Source organism: Rhipicephalus sanguineus, chromosome 5 (genome assembly GCF_013339695.2).
Source record: "Rhipicephalus sanguineus isolate Rsan-2018 chromosome 5, BIME_Rsan_1.4, whole genome shotgun sequence".
Classification (NCBI taxonomy): Eukaryota; Metazoa; Arthropoda; class Arachnida; order Ixodida; family Ixodidae; genus Rhipicephalus; species Rhipicephalus sanguineus.
In genome coordinates, this window is record NC_051180.1 from 82,551,688 (window position 1) to 82,575,009 (window position 23,322).

General features: G+C 42.7%; 1 protein-coding gene across 1 annotated transcript in view; it reads left to right on the forward strand.

Moving 5' to 3' along the window:
* Positions 1-23,322, forward strand: part of LOC119393891 (DNA polymerase epsilon catalytic subunit A) — a 102,712-nt gene that overhangs the window by 16,355 nt on the left and 63,035 nt on the right. The window contains exons 12-22 of the mRNA XM_037661081.2: positions 2,786-2,998; positions 4,043-4,150; positions 5,633-5,761; positions 6,453-6,555; positions 9,440-9,586; positions 10,341-10,486; positions 11,279-11,427; positions 12,513-12,605; positions 18,081-18,225; positions 19,409-19,566; positions 20,003-20,198. Coding sequence (XP_037517009.1) covers positions 2,786-2,998; positions 4,043-4,150; positions 5,633-5,761; positions 6,453-6,555; positions 9,440-9,586; positions 10,341-10,486; positions 11,279-11,427; positions 12,513-12,605; positions 18,081-18,225; positions 19,409-19,566; positions 20,003-20,198 — 1,587 coding nt within the window. The remainder of the gene's footprint in view (positions 1-2,785; positions 2,999-4,042; positions 4,151-5,632; positions 5,762-6,452; positions 6,556-9,439; positions 9,587-10,340; positions 10,487-11,278; positions 11,428-12,512; positions 12,606-18,080; positions 18,226-19,408; positions 19,567-20,002; positions 20,199-23,322) is intronic.

A 23,322-nucleotide genomic window follows, 5' to 3' on the forward strand; every position in this document is an offset into this window, starting at 1 on the left:
AAGGGGACGGCACATAGCTTTTAAACTTGTGCAGCCACTGTGGGCTGCTTTCATTTCCACAAGCAATGCACACTAAGACTGATGTCACTCAAAATAACACCAAGTAACTACAGCAAGTTTTCGTTATTGCTAGACATGTGTGAATATTCAAGCACTTTGAATATTCGAACGAATATTACATTATTCAAATTTGCTTCGGCGCGGATTTAAATTATTCGAGATTTTGAAGTATTCGAAAGGAATGAATAAACATGTAAACTGCATGTAACGCCCTGCAAAGGTGGTTTCACTGCAGTGGACGGGTGCTGTACCGTGAATACACCTATCCAGGGGAAATCCGCACTGCTGCAAAGCCCCACTTCATGGCTAAATGAACATATTACCCTAACATCGATTCATTGCTTTTTAAGTTTAAAAGTTTGTTATACGGGCTTATATATAACTCTAAGTGTTATACAGGCTTATATAGTACTAAATTCTAAAACTTAACTTATTTTACTGGTTATCACTTGCATCCTGCTAAAATTCAAATCCTGCTACTGTTCAAAGTTGCTTCCACTTCACTTCAAACTAAAATGAATTGAATTTGCACATGCCTTGTTCCAATTATAAAAAATATTGTAAAGGTTAGTTGGGTCATCACAAATATGCTCATTTTTCTTTATAATATGTGATATGTACTATTTGAACTATTCGATTCGAAATTATTCAACCGAATCACTATTTGCTTTGAATTCACTTCGAACTTAAAACTTACTATTCGCACATTTATATTTATTGCTTATTAATAACATGCAGTACGGTTACAACGGTACTGCACTGTGCGTACCGTCAAATAGATGCGTGATTAGTAGGAGTGTGCGAGCAGTGAATTTTAGAATCGAATACAGTTTGAATAGTTTTCGATTAGTAAGGCAATTATTTTCAAAGCAGCTCTAGACTACTAAGGTAACAATTTCCAAAACAGCCCAAGAATTCCGCAGTATTTTAAGTGAAACGAATATCTACAAGCTTTCACAAAGGAACATTACGATTGCTTTGAACCAACAAAAAATGCCCCCGTTATTTTAACTGAGGCGAGCTTGTATACAGCAGCAACTAGAACGTTCGACATCTTTAACTGCAAGCTGAAATATAGCAGTGACTACAGTATTTAAGGTGGCACTATGTTAACCACTTTTAAAAAAAATAATGCATAAATATTAAGCAATTTTCATGAGTAAACATCATCATGATAATAATAATAATATCTGGGGTTTAACGTCCCAAAACCACGATAAAACATCATCATGAATGTCGCGCTGAAGATGGTAAATTGATGACTCTGTCGCTTTGACGACACTGAAGTTTTAAGCAAGAACGCCTTTATCTTGTGATAAACGTAGTGTCTGTCGTTATTCCCGTCAGGACAGGGCTGCATGCATCTCAGCAATTCAAAGATGAAAACAAGAAACATACCCCTTGCTGTTCCAACATTTTGTTCCTTTGAGCATTTTTCGTTGTTGCTGATTATTCGAAAAATATTCGGTATTTCGAATATGCACTGTTCGATTCGAGGGCTGAATTGAATAGAACGGTATTCAAACCGTTATTCGAAATTTTAGAATATTCGCCCATCCCTAGTGATTAGGCTTATTATGATAGGCTTTTCGGCTCATTCGGCAAGCATTATCAAATCATGAATGGTAATCTACCACTATCCCTCAAGAGGAAGGTATATAACAGCTGCATCTTACCGGTACTTACCTACGGAGCAGAAACCTGGAGACTTACAAAGAGGGTTCAACTTAAATTGAGGACGACGCAGCGAGCGATGGAAAGGAAAATGATAGGTGTAACCTTAAGAGACAGGAAGAGAGCAGAGTGGGTCAGGGAACAAACGGGGGTGAAGGACATCATAGTTGAAATCAAGAAGAAGAAATGGATATGGGCCGGGCACGTAGCACGTCGGCAGGATAACCGGTGGTCATTAAGGGTAACTGACTGGATTCCAAGAGATGGCAAACGTGTGAGGGGGAGACAGAAAATTAGGTGGGTAGATGAGATTAAGAAGTTTGCAGGTATAACGTGGCAGCAGAAAGCACAGGACCGGGTTGATTGGCGGAACATGGGAGAGGCCTTTGCCCTGCAGTGGGCGTAGACAGGCTGATGATGATGATGATGATAGGCTTGGCGGCGATAGCTCTAAATGTGATGTGTGATGGTTTGTGCAGTGATGGCGATAGAAGAAAGGGCACCAGCATTTTTTCGTGCCACGGCCTTCATTGGCGAATGACTACAGTGGGGAAGCTGCTGCAGTGGGCTGTTACTGCTCTCAGTTGTGTGCGCCTCGCGGCTCCTCTTCTTCATGTGGAATTTAGGGGTCGGAAAACTTATATGATCGTAGTTTGCCAATATAGTACTGAATGTTGCTGCCATACTTTCATCTTTTCCGGTAACGTGTTAACTGTTGTCTTTTCTATGAGATTCGGAATGTTGGCGCTGAAAAATCGCATGAAATGGGAATGCATGAACAAGGTTCTACTGTAGAATGCTTCTGCTGTATAGCACAGAATTCGAGGTTAGATTCCATAGACTCTAACATAGACTGAATGCAAAAGTACTCGCGCGTTGAATAAGCTGTATGACCGAAACTTTATTTGGAGCTATACCTTATGGTCTTCCTGGCTATAGAATGTTGAACAGCACTTGAAATTGAGTTCCTAATATAATTAGGAGTGTTCGATTGGAACCAACCAGGATGGTCTCAAGTGATTACATTTTTGACCCCCTCTATATTGTACAGGTTTTGCGGAAGGGCTCTGGCACGCTGTGTGAGGCACTACTGATGGTGCGGGCGTTCCATGCCAACATCATCTTTCCCAACAAGCAGGAAGCCATCCTCAACAAGCTGACAGATGATGGCCACGTGCTTGACCAGGAAACCTACGTGGGTGGTCATGTCGAAGCACTCGAGTCGGGTGTCTTCCGAGCAGACCTACCTTGCCGCTTTCGTCTGGTCAGTGAAAATGAAAGCTTTGTTGGTTATTGATGTTGGGCATGTGGCTTCTTTCCACTAGGGCAGGAGTGTGCATTGGGATGGTTGGCGTTAAATACGACAATGTACGAAAGTGTTCACAAAGGCTGCCGTATAAAGTTTGGGCTCACATTTAATGGCATGTAATAAGCATCCCGCCAATGTTCATTGTAGAGAGTAAGTTTGCAACTACCCAGCAAACTACCGTACTGCAACTCCTGTAGCCAGGAGGGGGGTGGGCCTAGGGTCCCCCACCCCTTCCCTTTGAAATTCTGATGGAGGGGGTGTTTTACTGAAAATAAATAATGAAAATAGGTGTTTTTATAAAAGAGTCAAGTCCTGCAGCAAGTGCCCTTCCCACAAAAAAATTCCTGGCTAGGGCCTGGCAACTAGCGTATGAATTTTGTATCAATCAGTCAATAAATTAATCAATCGATTAATTAAGTAAATCAGTTTATTAACCTGAGATGTGCTGGATAGTTGGTTGGCAAGGCTAAGTGTTGTGCAAGCAGCTTGATTGGGCAGTATAAATTCGAGGAATACAACAAATTGGTACCGCGGAATCCTGCAAGGTGGCAGGAGAGTTAAGAAAGGGAAATTGACAACCGCCTATTTGTAGCACGAAGCCGCAAGGAAATCCATACGGATTTCTCAGAAAGAAAACATCTTAGCTGCCGAAAAATTTATCCTGGTCCAAGGACCGAACCCAGGACCAATGCTTTTCTGGGTTGGTCGCTCTACCAATCGAGCTAACGACTGCTGTACCAATTTGCAGTAATCTGTGTCTATGTGCTTTGAGTTGTTGATTAATTTGCCCTCGTGTTGTCGATTGCTAGCTTCTTGGTTTGCTCAATTGGTAGAGCGACTGCCCCGGAGAGGCTGAAGAAAGCAGTGTCTCTACGACATCAAAGCCAGTCTCCGCTGCCTTGTCTCCATTGAATGTGAAAAAGAATGCAACGAGTATAATGAAGTATTATGAAATATCAAGCTTAGGTCTATCTGATAGTGTTGATGCTATTGTTCCAGGTGCCAGAGGCTTTTCAGATGCTTATTGATATGGTACCAAAGACAATGCAGCATGCCATTGAGGTTGAAGAAAAAGTGCCGTTGAGTGAGGCACTCAACTTTGAAGAGGTGAGTGCATGATTCCACTTTCTTTGCTTAGACAGACTTTGCTATCTACAGCATGCCTGAAGTGGTTCCAACGAAATGTTGAATCCTAGTTAAGGAACTTCTGATTTCTTTTGACTGTATCTTCAAGTTTAAAGGGGCCCTGCAACACCTTTCTTAGTTATATTGGAATAGTCTCATTATTGACGTATGACTCTTCACGAGTCATATGCCACAAAAATTTTTCGAATCCGTCAAGTCTAAGTGGTGTTACCAAATTATAGAGATCACGTTCCGCAGCTTTCTCCCTCAACTCAACGCCGCGAGCGCGCGGAAAGCTAGGCAGCGAGTCGAGGGAGGCAGCGCAGAGGAGCGAGGCTCCGCCCAAGAGCGCCGGCGGAGTTTTTTTCTTCATTTTTTTCTCTCTGACGTCTGGGCGCAACCACGTGGTCTGTGCCGCCACTTCAGGTCGGCTTGCGTCGTTCTCGTCGAGCGGAGGGACTATGATCGCACTGTGTATCGCGCGTGCTTGAAAACTGCGCGTCGGTTTGGTAATGTTGGGTGTGCACCTCGAACGCCGTAGTGTTTTCATCGCTCTGCCAACCATGGAAGCAAGCCTGCGCGTTCGTTTGGAACGAATGGCAGCTGAGATCGGTTTCAACCCATACTCCGATACACCGCCTCGTAAGACGGCACTGGCAGACGACCCCGAAGCGCCGCCATTACTGGACGCCAGCATTGTTATCGGAGACACGCTGCGCCCGTGCCTCGGTCGGTCGTGAGAACGTGCCGACGATGCAGTTCTCAGCTGACGAGGCAACACTCGAACGGCTGCCACTCTCAACGGCAACCGGCGATGGTCAAAAGCACAGAAATATTCACGTTTTCGGCACTGCGCATGGCGAAGAAAACGGAACCACGCAACTACGAGCAGACGAGCTGTCGGTGAGACCGGAAGTGCTAATATTAATGTTTGTTCGGTGTTTTTAACGCGATAACAGAATATAAACATACATATTATCTACTTATTGAACTCAAAATTAACAACGAAAGTAATAATGAGGGTGTTATCGTGATTATAACATCAGCCAATGGTGGAACTGCCGACAATCGCGTCATATTTTGCGGACTAATACATCATTTGTCGAGAGAAGAGGGAGCGATTTTCAGCTGACTTTGAGAATTTATTGTAAATTCCAGGCCGTGCGCATCGCTGTAATATTTGGCTCGCGTGTTCTCAGGAGCCTCGACTACCGATCGGCAGCGCTTTTTGAGCATGCTCGAAAAGTGTTGCAGGGCCCCTTTAATAACCAAACAGCATGGAAACAGGTGAACAGTGTCGTGTGGATGTAGGTAAGAAATGGACGAAACAAGTGCTGACATGGAACCTTTTATGTCCTTCTTTGCGTTTCCTTGTGAATCTACCAACATGCCCAACTTCTCAGATTAGACAGAGCATGTAACAGCCCTAATGTTTTACGTCATTCTGCTTTGTTTTCACAAAAGGTGTGCGAGGAGATTAAGACTGCACTGGCATCACTGCGTGATACTCCTTCAAGGCTGGAGAGGCCTATCATTTACCATCTTGATGTTGGTGCCATGTATCCCAACATCATCCTTACCAACCGACTGCAGGTAACAACGTTATCTCCAAGAGTTCAAGAAATATAGGTTGTTTTTAGGGTTCAAGTTGTAAACGATCTTAATCATAAAACTTTTCATTCCTCACTGTTATTAACCATGGTAATTAATAGTACAGTTATTGTTACCTTTACTACCGGTGTATTACCTCTGCGTTAAAGCAATTCGTGAATTTTGATATATATGTGCAGTTGAGTTCTATCCATTGTGAATGTCATTTGCATGTGTATATTTGCAAAACGCACCAGCATTCATTCACACACAATGGGTTCTTAAGACATTGCAAAAAGGTCGAGAAACGTTAATGGTAAACAGTGTTTGCCTGTTTGAAAGTTTGTTACATCAAACAAAAGATGATTGTTACTTCTTTATTGTTGTTACTGTAATGAGTGCTTATTACATTCTCATAAAAGCATTACATTGAAATTTCTTTTTGCACAATCAAAAGCTTGTCTGCATGTTGATATAAAATGTAAGAGAGCAATAGTATTCATGTAAAATCTGTGTGTTTCTATTCACTGACATTGCGGTGTATATTGAATGATGTCGTGATGTGCAATTTTTGCCTGCACCACCCTGCAAGAATCCCTGATTTTGAGGTTAGCATTATTGTAAATAAAATTAATCTTGAGCACTTGGTTTCACATGTCCTTTGTGTGACCATTGCCCATTGTTCATTGCCCAGCCCTCAGCCATGGTCGACGAAGCCGACTGTGCTGCATGCGACTTCAACAAGCCTGGTGCCACTTGTCGCAGATCCATGCCGTGGACGTGGAGGGGAGAGTACAGTCAGTGATGAATTCTATTATGAGTTACATAGAGCTTTGCTATTTTGGCTCCTGGTGTCTGTAGTTGCGATGGCAGGCTGCTGGGTAGTTGTCCGAACAACATGGCTGATAGCCAGAAGAGTTACTTTGCCTTTGCAGGGTTCTCCCCCGAGTTTGTCATAGGCCACGTTATGTTAAATGTACTAATTATTCTTGTCGTTTAACTGTAGGCAGCACTGGCTCTAACCTTCTTAAGAAGGGTGTTTGCCCGGTAACAATTAGCGCCAGCTGTCCCAGCGGTGTCAGTTTTTAATTTGCCACTGTTGCTAACGCTGCTGTATTGTACGTCACCCACAAAGTGTAGATAGGAAATGAATGAACCAACACAGGAAATGTGACATCAGACATCATCAGACAACAGACATGAAATCAGACATCATCAGACAACAGAGCAAAACAGCCTTGAGCAAGAACGGTGCTGTGCCTTGTTTTGCCATTACAAAAGTTACGAAGTTCTCTGTGCAGAGGATATTGGCCAGGGCAGTGGAAGTGCAATTCATTATACCAATTACATTTCTAGTGGCGTTACCGCAGCAGGAAATTCGTTGTCATTGAAATTAAGGGGATCGTGACTTGGTGAAAATAAAGACGAGTTGCTTTTCAGTTGTGTGCAGTGTAAGGGCCATTATTTTAGTGACTTCCGAGGCACTCTTAATGCACCAGTAAAATACGAGTGCTATAAGCACCAATGGCTATGACGTCACAGTTGGTAAGTTTGCTAAGGTGCATGGTACTGTTACAAAATGACTTTGAACTAGAAAAAAGTCAACTGAAGCTGGAAAAATAGGAAGAAAAAGACACGATTCTTTAGAACAGATTGTCCATGTGCAGTTCAAGATATTTTCTCCAGTGCATACTGCACAGAATAGTGTGATATGAGGGAAGGGAAAAATTGTCATCTCCTTGTTCTACAAAAGGGGAACCATAGGGGTTTCTTAAAGGGGCCCTGCAACACTTTTCGAGTTACAATGGAATTGTTTCACTATTGTGGCATGACGCTATACGAATGACATGCCACAAAAGTTTTTAGAATCCGTCAAGTACGAACGGAGTTACAGCGGTTTGTCTCGTGCTCCAAGCGCTTTCTCTCTCCTTTTGTACTAGCGAGCATGCTGAAAGCTACGCTGAGTGGGGGATGACAAGGGGGCACGAAAATCCGTCCCTTCTTTAGCGTGCATCGCAACCTTGAGCACTTTCTTTTCTGTTGTTTCTTCGAACGTGCAGATAACTTTCAGTGTGAGCGCGAGCACGTGGCAGCATCCTGTGGCGGCCATGGTAACTATGCAAAAAATGATGCTCAAATCAGCCAGTGGCCATGGATTTGGGTATATGGCGCAGAAATTTTGGGTATATGACATCATTTGTAGAGAGAAGAGGGAGCGATTTCTAGCTGACTTTGAGAATTAATTGTAAATTCCAGGCCGCGTGCAGCGCTGTAATATTTGACACACATGTTCTTGGGAGCCTCGACTACCGATCGGCAGCGTTTTCTGACCATACTCAAAAAGTGTTGCAGGGCCCTTTTAAAAAGAAAGCTGTGCAGTTGAAGAACCTGGTATTTCTTTCTGACAAGTACTTCATAGCTTCGTGCTGCGAAACAGGTGATTGACAGTTTGGCTTTGTGTGGTTCTGAAGAACTGATTTGCCTCCTGTATGTTCCTACTTCGCATAATACACTAGCTATTACAGTTGCCTCTTCACACTTGGGATGAAATGGCGACATTTTTATGTTAAAATCGGCTACTTTTTATGAAAGAGTGGAATTTGAAGGATTTCTGTGATCCCGTATTTTGCAATGTAAATTTGAGTAGATAATTTGAAACGGCGGTCATCACCAGCCCGGTTAAATTAGAAAACTTAGGGTGCCATGTGCCAATTCCCGATCCTGATCTCAGCTCAAACTCGCAGAAACGACAGCCCTTAGGAGCCACAAGGCAATAGTGATACTAATGAGTGACTGATGAAGCACCCCAGCCACACTGCTGCCAGTGCAAAAAAAAAAGAGAGAAAAAGCGGTCTTGTGGTCAGCTGAAATGTGCATCTGTGGAAAAAGACGTGCTTCACTGCAACACAGCGGTGACACGCGGGCAGCATGTTGCATGCTTCTCGCAACATCAGCACGTCATGATTTACTCATCCTTTCTGGCAAAGGAAAAAATAATAAAGGACGGTCTGATGGAATTTGCGATTTATGTGAACCTGCGATTGGCAGTTGCTTCAGCAATTTGCACATTTGCACTGCTGGTGGAGGAGTTCTTGCCTCCAGCGCCTACTTCGAAAACTCAGTTCGGAAACTTCAGTGATCATGTTTTCCAGCCAGAACGCATCGTGACTGCCGTCACACTGGCAATTTTTAAATTTTTTATTTTACCAGAAAGAATGGGTGAATGGTCACATCAGACGCGCTGACGCTGCGAGGAGCAGGTGACATGCTGCCTGCGTATCACCACTGTGTTGCAGTGGAGCACGTCTTCTTTTCCACAGGCACGTACTTCAAATTACCACAAGACCGTCTTTTTTTTTCTGCTGGTAGCAGCGAGACCCGCTGTTTACCTGTGTTTACGGCAAAATTGGGACCAGGTATTGCTGGAAAACATAACTCTTCGAGCTGCAATGTAGCACGCACTGCAAACGACCACCTCTGATTACTTTCAGTAATTCAAAGTTTCTTGCATCCCGCTTTTTGTATGTTTCGTTAATTTGAAAACCCGCTTAATTCGGAGATTTTTTCACAGTCCCAGTGACTTTGAATTAACGAGGTTTTATTGTACGTCCTCCATTTATTACCGCCTCTGTTTTTTGCGCTTGTGCCCTACTTTTGCCCTGTTTTGCAATTACTTTGCAGTGCCTGCAAGCAGAGCAGAGTTCCAGAGGATTCAGCAGCAGCTGGAGACTGAACGTTTCCCTCCAGCACAGCCAGGCATGCCGTTCCGAGCATTCCACGAGCTGTCTCGTGAGGAAAGGGCCGCTGCTGAAAAAAAGCGGCTGGCTGGTAAGGTGGCTCTGCCTCATCCCTTTGCGATGGAACATGCGAGATGGTTTGCTGCTTTTGTGGAAATCATGCTTTGTACTAATAGTTTAATGTAGAGGCTAACCTTGTTGATACTCTCCTAGTGCATACTAATAACCCTGTATGTCAGCCAGGGACATTGCAGATACTTCACTTGGATGACATGTTTTCTACATTTTCATTTTTCAACCGTGCCAGTGAGTTCTTTACTTATTACTAAAGATCTCTTGCCTCTTCTGCTAATGCAAAAGCAACAGCAGCTTTTTCTGAAGTGTAGAAACCTGGGATGGATAGACTTCAGTAGAGTTGGCTATCCCAAAATTTCTGTTATCCTTCTCATGTAGGACTAATGAATAAAATGGAAAGAAGCAAGGAAACATATATCAGCATACTAGGCCTCTCACAAAATGCTTCCTTTTAATAACTGTTGCCGATTTTCCGGAACGTACCTCTACTGCTGCTGTTTGTGGCTGTGCACATGTCACTCCTTTAGGTTGCCAGAATATGCAATCAACTGAAACAAGCTGATCCACTGAGTACCAGCTAGGTAGTCCTCAGTAGCTTTATAGCTAGTGAAAAGTTGGAGTTTGTCTTTCATAGACATCATCGCCAATGCCACTGCTCTGATGCAATAATGCATGTAATCATGTACGCTGTACTTAATCATTGTGTTCTGTAGTGTTCACGTTGTGGTACTTACTCTGATGTGGCTCGCTTTTTTTCTTGTTCATGTCAGACTACTGCAGAAAGGCCTACAAGAAAGTGCACATCACTCGCACGGAAGTTCGAGAGACGACCATATGCCAGAAAGAAAATTCTTTCTACGTCGACACTGTGCGAAACTTCCGTGACCGCCGCTATGAGTTCAAGGCGCTTCTCAAGGTTTGTTTTTGCATTTTCTTGTCTTAGTTGTTATCTGTACTTTCATTGCTCAACTTTTTACTTACGCCGTCTTTACCCAAGGACTTCCTTTTTCATGCACGCTTACGGCAGGATTGTGCAAGCTCTGGTATGTGTCAAAATACCTCGAAACATTCCTCTTTGTGTAGCACCCTGACGCCCTAAGTTCATCTGTTGAAGCTGACTAAGTTATTTTTGTGTACATATTGTTTCTTGTACTGTATATTATTTTCTCTCGTTTGAGCAAACTCTTTAAATCGCAAGAATTGTGTAGCACAATTTCGTGTGCTCAAGAGATTTGCTTGAAGCAGCAGACATTACTTGCATGAAAAATCATAATGTCCAGGTATACTTAATTAACTTATTAATCATTATTTGCAGAGCACATGTGGCAGTTGAGAAATTTAAACTAAGCAGCAGTTATACTAAACATGCCAGATTAACGGAGATCCTAAGACTAGCAGCACTTTTGGAATGAAGTTATTAGTAAGTGAACTTTTGTAAATATGTTCTCCTGGACAGTATGATTTCTCAAAAAAGTTGTTTCTGCCTCTTCCTAAAATTAACACTGCTGTCATGGGAAATTTTTGTAAAATTTGTTGAAATCGACAAAGTAATTTAGGTACTGCATTGCTTCTGGTTTTAAGACGTCATTAAACTCTGTTTTGTTGCTAGTGTTTATATTTCTGGCGGTCAGATAGCCACTTGGAGAAGGCAACCATGCATTCAGAATCGCAGATTAAAATCCGTACATGTATGTTATTTCCCTCGTAGGTTGCCAAGAAGAAAGTGTCCGAGGCTGTTTCCAAAGGAGATGCAGCTGAAATCAAGTCAGCCAAAAACCTAGAAGTGTTGTACGATTCACTGCAACTGGCTCACAAGTGCATTCTCAATTCCTTCTATGGATACGTTATGAGAAAAGGGTGAGAAGCATGCTGCTATTTGGATTTTATTCTTGGTGCAATACATATACACATAAGCTACATATAATATACATTCACATAACGTAGACGTGTTCTGTACTTTACTAATGCGCACGTTTAGTTCAACTGTGATGTGCTGTGCTGTGCTGATCTTGTAGTGCATAGTGCAATAGAATCTCATTTGTATGTTAAAAAAAAAAAGAAACGGGAAAACTTACAATTCGAATTCACTAAAACATTGTGCAATTTCGCTTGATGACAATATCGTGAGCGTTGTCACCACGAAATCGCACAAAACGGGAACATATCAACAAAGTTCCACTGTATTAGTGCAGAAATGGCACTGTCTATGTTTCTCTCTTGGTTCCTGTTTCATCGTAAGGGTGAACGGAATGAAATGATGGGGGACTGTCTGAATTTCTGTTTGATGATTGTCAATCATGCATAATTATTGGTTTGACTAAAAGTGTTATCTTGTTCATTTTACTCCTTTACCCATTTGTGTCATGGCCATAGGTCGGCAAAAAACTGGAGCTCACTCAGACTCGCTCAGAAAATGTATTTTGCACTTAGGGCTCACTCAGACTCAGGCTCACGAAAATTTTTGTTCATCTGGACTCACTTGGACTCAAACTCACCAAAATATTACTCACTCAGACTCGCGACTCAATGGGAGTCTGAGTGAGTCGACTCATGAGTGAGTTAGCCGACCTAATTGTCGTGGCTGCATGTTAAGTATTACTGAGATATGTGTGAGAATGGACATAACATCTCATTGAATCAATGAATAGAACTTTGGAATAACTACAAGATGCAAGTGCTTTGTAAAATAGATGATTAAAAGTTAATTATAGAACAGAAGGAAGGACACTGTGATAAGTATAGGATTGATCGGTCCTTTCTGTGCACACTTAATTAAGATAAAACACCTATATTTGTGCTGTCACTGAAAAAGAGTTGACCAATAACCCAGTCTGTGTTTGTTAGCTTGGTGTACTGCATGTTAGTGACACAGCTTTTCTTTTTTTACCTCAGTGCCATGTTTTGCAGGCACTATGAACTTTAATACTCTGTTTTGCTTTTAGGGCGAGATGGTACAGCATGGAAATGGCTGGTATTGTGTGTCACACAGGTGCCGGAATTATCACCCATGCCAGGGAGCTCGTGGAGCAGATTGGGTGAGTGCTACGTTTCATTGTCATACTGGTTAACAGGCCTCTAACTTGTAGCAAGGTTTGATCGGGCTAGTTGGTGAAGATCCATTATAGCTTACAGCGCACTCTGACTCACGGACGAAGAAGAGACGCACGAAGACAGTTGTAAGTCAGTGCTTGTCTTCACGTGTCTCTTCTTCGTCCGTATGTCAGAGTGCGCTGTAAGCTATAATGGGTGTAACTTGCAGTACAAGCAGCCTTTCACATAGATGAAAAGGGCATTTACGGTGATTTTGTTGGATGGGGTGCTTCCTGTCCTCCCGTGAAAAACAAAAATATTGAAAGGCAGTGTAATGCTTATGTTGTGGTACTGACTTACTGTATTTCAATTTCTGCTACAGCTGAACGTCTTAAAGTGACTGACAACCGAATTTTCTTGACCCAGTTTTTTATGGCGCAATGGAAAGAACCCCCCTCGTTAGTGGTTAAACCTCCAGTGGTTGATTCTGAAAGCGCGTGGATATTTTGTAAGCAGAATTTTTCATTCTGAGAAGCTACTAAAAAAGTTCGAGTTCCATCTCCAGCGACACTGTGAAGCAATAGTGATGCTGATAGCCCTCTTCGCAAACTGTTCATTATGCTCAAGGTTCTGCTTTCACAGGAGTGAGGAAAATTGTGGCTAACCACCTTCATGTTGACATTTTCAACTGTTTTTGAATATAAAAAGTCACAGTTTCGCCGCAAGGGCGAAGCAATGAATGCGATAGCAAGAAATTAATGCTATACGAAGTGAGGCTCGCCAATGGATACTCTCAGTTTGAACAGCGTTCCTGTTGCAAAGGCAGCCGAAGCAGCGAAGGAAACTAGTGTGCTTCAACTGTCGAGCTGTGACACTTGATAGTTTGCGCTCATCTTCTGTTTGTTCGTTTAGCGGCGTCCCTTCAGCTCTAGTGACTTTCGTATGCTCGGTAACATGAGCGCGGACATCACGGTGAAAGCGTGAAACATTCCTCTTCCCCTCACCGCGAGAAAACCGTGCGAGCAGACAACGGAAGGGCAATGTTCTCGCTGCGCAAATATAAGAAGCGAGCGAGCTCGACGACGACTTTTAAATGCGCCCGTCATGCTGCTAGCGCCATCTCGCTGGTAATGAAGAAACGCTTATTATCGCCTGCCGTCTCTGAGTCCGTCCAGCGGAAAGGGTATGTATAACGCTCGTCGTTAGCTACGTGGAGGATCTGCGTTTCGTGGCGTAGTGGATAGCGCCACTTGCTGCGGAGCAAGAGATCCCTGGTTCGATTCCGCGCTTCGGAAGCATTTTTCTGAATTATTTTTCTTTGGGGCTTTTATATATATATACATACTTATACATATACGGTGCATGACGGCGACGGGGACGGACATTTTCCAGCCGAGACTGTCCATATAATTGCTATCGCAATAAAAGCAGGTAGAACAAGTTTTCTGAACGCTCGTCGTCATATGAAGCCCTTTTACTGCCTCATGAGGCGCTCTGCGTATTCCCCCAACTTGTCGGCAGGTGCCGCTACGCCCTCAGCTACGTTCATGCTGCCACTCATGAGCATCGGATCATACGTCAAGTGAAGGCGGTGCCACTGTTCTGCTCAGTACAAATGAAGACATATCTGCATGTTTTAAGTTAGAAAAGATTATGAAAAAAAATGTACTGCATTTCAACGCTTATATAGAGACAATTAACAGCGTACACCAGTAAAAGGTCACGTGATCACCATCATGTGATTCTTCATTTTTTTGCCACGTGAGTCACCGAAAGTAATTTTGAGTGAAGAGATAAAACTATAAATCCATGTTTAACAAGAAAAGCAGGTTTCGTTTTAACCTGTACAATAGACAATCTTTCCATTAGGGGTTATCTCAATTTGTGTTCTGAGCGGTTGTCTGTCCCTTTAATAATGTAGTCGCATCTGGCACAACAAATATTTTCATTATAGTACTATCTCACAATCATCATAAGCGAATGTCTCTTACACTCTGATACTTACTTAAACTGTTTACATTTCATTTATTGTCACTGCCACTTAAATCCATGTTCATTATACAAATGTTTGACTGCTGTTAACCTGTACCTAACTTACTGCGTTATGTGTCAAATGTAGGCTTGTGCGAATATTCGAGCACTTCGAATATTCAAACGAATATTACAGTATTCGAATTCGCTTCGAAACGAATTTAAATTCTAGGAATTTTCGAAGTATTCGAAATGAACGAATAGACAATATAAACCGCATGTAACCCCCTGTAAAGGTGGTTTCACTGCAGTGGAGGTGTGCTATACCGCGAATACACCTTTCCAGGAGAAATCCGCACTGCCGCGAAGCCCCACTTCAAGGTTAAATGAACATACAGTGAAACCTCGTTAATTAAAAGTCACTGGGACTGTGACAGATCTAATTAAGTGGGTTTTCGAATTAACCAAACATACAAAAAGCGGGATTCAAGGAACTTTGAATTACTGGAAGTAATCAGAGGTGGTCGTTTGCTGTGCCTGCTAGTTTGCGGCTACATGGGTTATGTTTTCCATCAATACCTGGCCCCAATTTTGCCGCCATACCGGGGAAACGGTGGGCCTCGCTGCTTCCAGCGCAAGAAAAAGAAAGGAAAAAAAATGGTTTCGTGGTCAACTGAAATGCGCGCCTGCAGAAAAAAACACGTGCTTTGCTGCAACACAGTGGTGACACGCAGGCAGCATGTCACATGCTCCTCGCAGCGTCAGCGCGTCATGATGTGACCATTCGCCCATTCCTTCTAGTAAAATAAAGAATTTAATAATGACCAGTGTGACGGAATTCGCAATGTGTTCTGGGTGGAAAAGATGATCATTGAAGCTTTCGAACTGAGTTTTCGAAGTAGGCGTTACAAGCAAGTACTCCGTCAGCAGTGCAAGTGCGCAAATTGCCAGAACAACCGCCAATGGGGGTTCGCATACATTGTGAATTCCATCAGACCGCCCTTTGTTAATTTCTCTATTTTCCCAGAAAGAATGGGTAAATCATGACGCGCTGACGTTGAGAGAAGCATGCGTCATGCTGCCTGCGTGTCACCGCTGTGCTTTAGTGAAGCACGTCTTCTTTTCCGCAGGCGCACATTTCAGCTGACCACGAGACCACCTTTTGTTTTGTTTTTTTCTTGCGCTGGCAGCAGCGAGGCTGGGATGCTTCACTTGTCACTCATTAGTATTGCTACACTGCATTGCCTTGTGGCTCCTAAGGGCCATCATTTCTGCGGATTTAAAGCTAAATCGGGATTGGGAATTGGCACATGGCACCCAAAGTTTTCGAATTAACCGGGCTGGTACTGACCGCCGCTTCAAATTATCCACTCAGATTTACATTGCAAAATACGGGGCTGCAGAAATCCTTCTAATTATGCGTGATTTCGAAATTGCCCTCACATCGATTCATCATTTTTTAAGTTTAAAAGCTTGTTATACCAGCTTATATGCTTTAAGTATAGTAAACTTGACAACGTAACATATTTTACAGGTTATCACTTGCACTCTACCAAAAGTCAAATCTTGCTACTACTCAAAGTTGCTTCCACTTCCCTTTGAACCAAAAAGAATGACATATGCATATGTCTTGTTTCAACTTTAAAAATATTGCGCTGGTTATTGGGTCATGACAGATATGCTCATTTTTCTTTATAATATGTGATATGAACTATTCGAATTCGCTTCGACCAAATCACTATTCGCTTCGAATTCGCTTCGGACCTAAAATTTACTATTCGCAGAAGCCTAGTCAAATGTAATTGCATCTCCTCAGGCTCCATGAGTGTGAAAGCGTAACAGTTCTCTTTACTGCAGTGTAGTGATGAATGCAAGTACTAGTAAAGTTTAAAACAGGAACAGTGTAAGTATCAATTCTCATGAAAAAAGCTTGTTGCAAAAGTTAACGTTAGCAGTGATTCAAGCACTGTTTTATTTTCTGGTATCTCACGTTGCTACTGAGCCATGCTCATTAACGACATTGAGTGGGACTTGAAAAAAGGAAGCCACATGCTGCAAATGTTGAAATCACAAAGAAATTGTCACTTTTGTTGCTTGTCCAATGTTTCCCTTGTATTCTGTCTGAAGTTACGCAATAAATGACTAATTTGCGGCTTCTGCACTTCTTGCACATCCTTCTGTCTTCTGTATGTCTTCTGTATGTCTCTTCCTGAATTCTACAACAAATTTGCAAACTGACAGTTCGTGCATTTGTTGTGTGTTCAGTGACGTTCTTTGCGTCTCGTCTTATGTCTTCAAGGCAAGCATTGCAGCTCAGGTTTTGGCAGTGTGAAAAACTACCCAGCCTCTCTGCTGACATTTTCTACGCGTGAACGTACACACCCCACTTCGAATATTTGCAATGTGGGTGTATGAAGCTTGGTGACAAAAGTTGGCACAACGCCAAAATTTAGGTCAGCAATGCAGCTGGTGGATGATGGATAACCTAGATAAGAATAGGTGAGTGGTACTGCGGATGACACCAGCACAGCTGGTTCAGTGCCAACTTGCACACGTAGTGTGCTCCAAAGTGGATTGCTTCCGTGCCTGACGTAACTCGGTGCTTGGAGAGGCACATAATCAGTTCTACGTTGACGCATGAAAAGAACAGTTGGTGCTTCATCACTGTGAAGTGATGAGCAGGAATAACTGTATAAACAGTGATGGCAGAAATGCGAGGCAGTACGCTCATGCGTAGTATCGCTTCACTTCATGGAATGATGGTCAGTTTTTTTCTTTATCATAATTGGATTGTCATGGAAACTGAGACACCATGATTCAGTGATAGCCGCAGTCCTTATTAACGCGATAGCGTTAAAGAGCTCGTATCGCAGAAATTCCGCCGTCGGTGTCGGCATCGTTGGCTGTGAGCGAAAAATCATCATCTTGTCTGTGACCGAAAAATACGAAAAAGCTGCAAATAAAATAAATAATAAAAATGTTGTGTCCGAGTGAGAATCGAACCCAGGCCGTCTGCGTGGCAAGCAGGCGTTCTACCACACAGCCACGCCTCTGCTTGGAGCTGCACTGAAAGTAACTTTCGTGCTTCCCAAAAATCCGCGTCCTCTATACAGGTGTCACAGTGCGAGATGTAACATCGCAGTAATATTGCGTGGTACAAGCGTACATTGCCATCGGACGTCACACCATGTCAATATCATAACGACTTGGTGGTTTAAAGACAGCCACCCATTACAAAAGGCACACACATTACTGCGCGTATTCCCTTAAGACCACGTAGAGGGTGCATCGCAACTTTGAAAAAGTTTCTCGCGCATAATTGCTCCTGGTTTAAAGCATGCTACCCATTATATAAGGCACACACCTTATTGCGCGCATTCTGTTGAACACTCGTAGTGTTCGTAGTACGTACTAGGGGCAGGATATCGCTATCGCGTTCAACTCTTAAAGGCGAAGCTTAAGCGTTCCCAATTTTTTCACCTTGCGGCATTTGCTCACTTCACATGCAGGCGTCCCCTCGAGCTCGATACTGATGGTATCTGGTGTGTGCTGCCTGCGTCTTTCCCCGAGAACTTTGTCATTCGGACCAGCAATGCGAAGAAACCAAAACTCACCATCTCCTACCCCGGTGCTATGCTAAACATCATGGTGCAGGTATGCCATTCCTGCTCTCATCCTCAGTTGGTCACTGGTGATATGCTTGTGAGCTTGTTCTTTTATGCCTGGTTATTATGTAAATAGTTATATAAATAGTTATATAAATAGTGAAGAGTGATAATTAAATGGGTTTCAGAGGCAAGCAGTGGCTTATTATAGCAGGACGTTTGAAGCCCTGTCAGCATCGATTTTGGTAAAAATGAATTGAACTTGCACTCACAGTTCAATCGCAAACTTTTCTTTAATAAATTTTCTTCGTGTGCAGCAGCATTGAACTTATCGAAGAAATGTTCCACTTAGTGTAGCTCTCAGTGTGCCAGTAGGCAGTGGCGTTGTGAAAAAGAGCAGAGAATTGAAACTTGAAACAAAAAGAAATTCATAATGAGCCATTTATCTTGAAGTCATTCTGCAACCAGCCAGATATCTGTCAAATGTTCACCTTTCGCTATATACAAAATTCGTTTGCAGATGAAGAGGCATCGGGTATTGGTCCTTCAGTTTTGACTGTTTTACTGAATTTTTGTTTGCTCAGCCTCTGATCGATGTATATGTGGTATAATATTTTCTGTTTAATAACATAAAAGTTTGAAACATTGTTTAGTTAATTGTTTCTTTTTAGTATGCTTCTAAAGGAGACCTGATATCAACTCATCTGTGGTATCTTTTCTTTTTTCCATGTGTGTCATTTTAACCTGTAATATATACACGAGGCATGAATGTAGCAGATGGCTCATAGTAGTGTTACTTGCCATTATTAATCTCTTCTTGTTGCTTGGAGAATAAAGGTTATTCAAAAACCATGTCAAACCCTTGGCAGTTAGCTTTGAGGCATTTTCAAACCCTTGGCAGTTCAGCTCCGAGGCTGTGGAAAGCATCAGTTTTCATGGCCCTTCTGCGCATATGAAAGATGTCACTGAAACATACATACCCACTTTCTTTATTCTACAAGTTTCAAAGACTTGTGATCGGGGCTTTTATATGTGGCTGTGCAATTTTGAAAATTAATACCTGGGAGGCAAGAGGCAATTTCGATGTATATGAAATGGCGTCACTACCTTTAACCATAAATAGATTTAGCTTCAAGATTTCACAAAGGACACCTTTAATGGTATTAGTATATAATTTTTTTACTAATGGGCCTTTGGTTGCATTGTCTCATTGCCGCACTGTGCCCTTTTAGGAGCACAACACGAATGACCAGTACCACGAGCTTGTCAATCCTGAGACGCTGGAGTACGTCCAACGGTCAGAGAACTCTATCTTTTTTGAAGTGGACGGCCCCTACCTGGCCATGATCCTTCCGGCTTCAAAGGAAGAGGGCAAAAAACTGAAAAAGAGGTGAGGCATTCTTTTGTAACCCTATGTTTTACTTACTCTTTGCATTCAAGATGTCCTCTTTCTTTCTCATTTTTTCTAAATTTGTAATAGAGTCATTTGTCAAAAAGTTGTAAATATTGAGAAAATAGCATTCTGTGTTATGTGTTATGCAATATAAATGCAATTGAACCCCTTTATATGAGGTACTGATGTAACAGACTATTGGGTATAAGAGGTGCTGGTGTGCCTACATTGAAATCGGGGTTAATCAGAAAATGAGAACCTGGTATCCTACTTATAAGAGACGCCTCATACAAGGGACTAGAACTGCACCCCGGTGCGTGTCCCTTATAAAGGGGTTTAACTATATTTATGCAGACTGTGTGTGCTTTCTTATGTGTAACTGAAGGAGCGCATAGTTCTCCTGAAGTGTTACACATGCTTGGTCATGTTTTAGGTACGCAGTATTCAACTTTGATGGTTCCCTGGCCGAATTAAAAGGCTTCGAGGTGAAGAGACGTGGTGAGCTGCAATTGATCAAGATCTTCCAGTCTTCGGTATTTGAGGCTTTCCTCAAAGGCAAGACTCTGGAGGAATGCTATGCGGCAGTCGCCAAGGTGGCCGACTACTGGCTTGATGTGCTATACAGCAAGGTAACAGAATGCATCTGAAGGCTCTGTGTTCCTTGGCCTATTTCACCCACTTTCTCTAATGGGTTAGGGTGTTCACGGTAACAACAATACTTCCCGACCGAATTCAACCTAATCATCTTGAGTAGAGGCCTCCTGTCATCATCATCATTATCAGCCTGACCACGCCCACTGCAGGGCGAAGGAGTCTCCCATGTTCCGCCAATCAACTCGGTTTTGTGCTTGCTGTGGCCGCGTTATACCTGCAAACTTCTTAGTCTCATCTGCCCACCTAACTTCCTGTCTCCCCCTTGCGCGTTTGCCTTCTCTTGGAATCCAGTCTGTTACTCTTAATGACCAGTCGTTATCTTGCCTGCGCGCTACATGCCCTGCCCATGCCCATTTATTCTTGATTTCGGCTAAGATGTCCTTAACACCCGTTTGTTGTCTTTTACCTAGGCACTAACTGAAAGTGAAGTGTAGACCAGCAGTACGTTGAGTACAGACGAGAATTGAGTAAACTATAACCAGAAGTTGTCAGTGAGGGATGCTAGACACTGAAATTGAAAACTGATGATTGGAAGTGGAAACAGAAAGTGAATTGAAGTCCTCGAATGCGTACCTGGAAGTCATGTGACAGACAGGAAATGGCATAACAAAAGTTAGGTATGACCTGGAAGTCATGTGACAGAAGTGGGAAGTGATGTCATGGAGAGGAAGGTGCAACATAAATGCAACACTGTATTCAGTGAATTTCATTCGCATGATTTAGTTGGCCACAATATTCTTTTTTGTTTAGCGTTATTTTGCACTTTCTTCATATTCGAAGACGTTATTGGGTGATTCCACGAGAGATCGAACATGCCTGTCCGGTCGCATTTTTTGTTTTGCCTGGGTTTTTTATATGTTGTGTGGGCACATTCAAAGTGCACGGAACTGAAAATTTTATTTCCAAGAAATGCTCCCAGCGCGACAAAAAAATATTTGAAGGTGGCGGCGCGTGCCTCCTGTTTTTGCTCACTGCAGTGTTTTCGCATTTCGCGGCCGAATTTAGCGCGAACTATAAATGATGTGTCGAAAATTTCTTTTGCTGGTTTTAATACGCATTACTGTGAATTACATCCATGCTTTTTTTATGCCGTCCTCAAAAAGAAGAAAATGTGAAAAAAATGGCAAACACGGCCGAAATCAAAAAAGGGTCCTAAGTTTGAGGCGCCTTGGCGCCTTTGCTATTTCAAACAGAAACTTGAAAACAGTGTCAACTATAGAAACGAGCCTTTGCAACGTTTATACGGAAGATCATTTTCCTACGGGCCGCGCAAAAAAATAAAAAAATAGTTAAATAAGCGAGTTTTTTCAAAAAAGTACATTTTCAAAAAATAAAATAAAAAAAACTCCGGTCTCAATTTTGACGGCAATTTTTTATCTAAGAGCGCTTATGTCAATGAACACACGGTTTTAATATCATATGTCCTCATTTGCTTTGTTTACGAGATATAACTGGCCAAAGTGACCCTTGCTGTGAGTGCTCACTTCAGTGTGACTGGTGGTTGTTAATAGCTTGCATTGTGCGTAAATCGCAGTTTTATTTGTTGTGCTGCAGAAAAACCTTGCTCTGGTGGCTTTTCGTCAAGAAAAATGTGTTCTCAGATTTTATTTGTGTCTAGCGTGTGCAAAAGTGGGCTGCTGCCGCCCTCTAAATGGCTCACGTGTAAACAGTTTGCAACCTACAACCTCGCCTACAATCATCAGAGGAAAGATGGGCGCGCCTGTTCAAGATATCAATCGCTTCTCCTTCCTGAAGGAATGCCTGGTCTACCTCATCGCGGTTAGATGTAGACAGGTTTTCCTTGAGTAGCCTAAAGCAATGCAAGCAGACCTCGCAGGTGTCGCGAAGATCCTCAGCCTATGACAGTAGCTTCTGGAGGTAGGCAACAACAAAAAGAGCAAAGAAAAAAATTTGTGCAACGAAAACGTTTTCCTCAGCAATCTTCTTTTTGTGAACGCGTAAATAACCGGCACAGAACAATCGGACCTAGCCATGGGCCGCGCGCATCGCGTGTAGTGAACAGCTAGACCTAGAGCAAGCTGAAACGTTTATACTGAACGGCGCCGCACAAATTATCTCACATCTGCGCAGCTGTCATGAATGCCTTTCCAGAGCTGCTTACGGTTTAACATTTTATGACTAAGGGTGTCTAAGGGCTTTGGGCTGTAATATTTAATTTGTAGGCCGAACTCATTGTCAAAACTAAGGGTAATGTCCGTCTGGTGCCACCAATGACCTTTGGTGTCCTCGACGTGGGAAAGCACTTTAGTAAAGTGGCAACAAAACATAATAAATTGGGCAGCTTCGGCCGCTCACGGCTTAATCATGCCGCACCGCACGTTTTCTGGCTGCTGAAACGCTGAGGTAAAGGTCGAGATGATACAGGAAGACGTTATCTGCGACGCCGAAAGCATGTGATAGCGGGAAGTGAAATAAACGGCTCGGAAATCATTGAGCTAACTTTTTTACAAATGATTTTAGGCACAGTGTGCGTCGAATGGGGAAGATGGTTAGAGCGTACAATGCATGTAATGGAAGGGAAGCAAGCAGGCCGTGAGAAAACAACTGCATAACAGCGCGCCTGCTGATTGTGGCATTTAGTTACAGATTAAGCTGGCCTTCGCTGCATATACAAAGGCTTTATTCTGTGTGCAAGGAGAGTTTTGACAAAGTGACCTAAACCATGTGTTCGTGGTGTCTCGTGTGCTTCTGATTAACGAATACTGGCGGGTAAGTTGAGGTTGTAAGCTGCAAACTGCGTACGCGTTCGGCCTTTAGAGAGCGGCAGCAGCCCACCCCCACATCCGCTAGACACAATTAAAGTTTGAGAATGCATTTTTCTTGACGACAAGACACCAGAGCAAGGTTTTACTGCAGGAAAATAATTAAAACTAGATTTAAGTGCAATGCAAGCTGATGACAACTATCGATCGCACTGAAGTGAGCACACACAGCAAGGGTAATTTTGGCCCGTTAATTCTCGTGAACAAAGCAAATGAGGACATACATATTAACACGGTGTTTTCACTGACGTAAGCGCTCTTCGACAAAAAAATGTCAAAATTGAGGCCTGAGTTTTATTTTTTGAAAATGTACTTT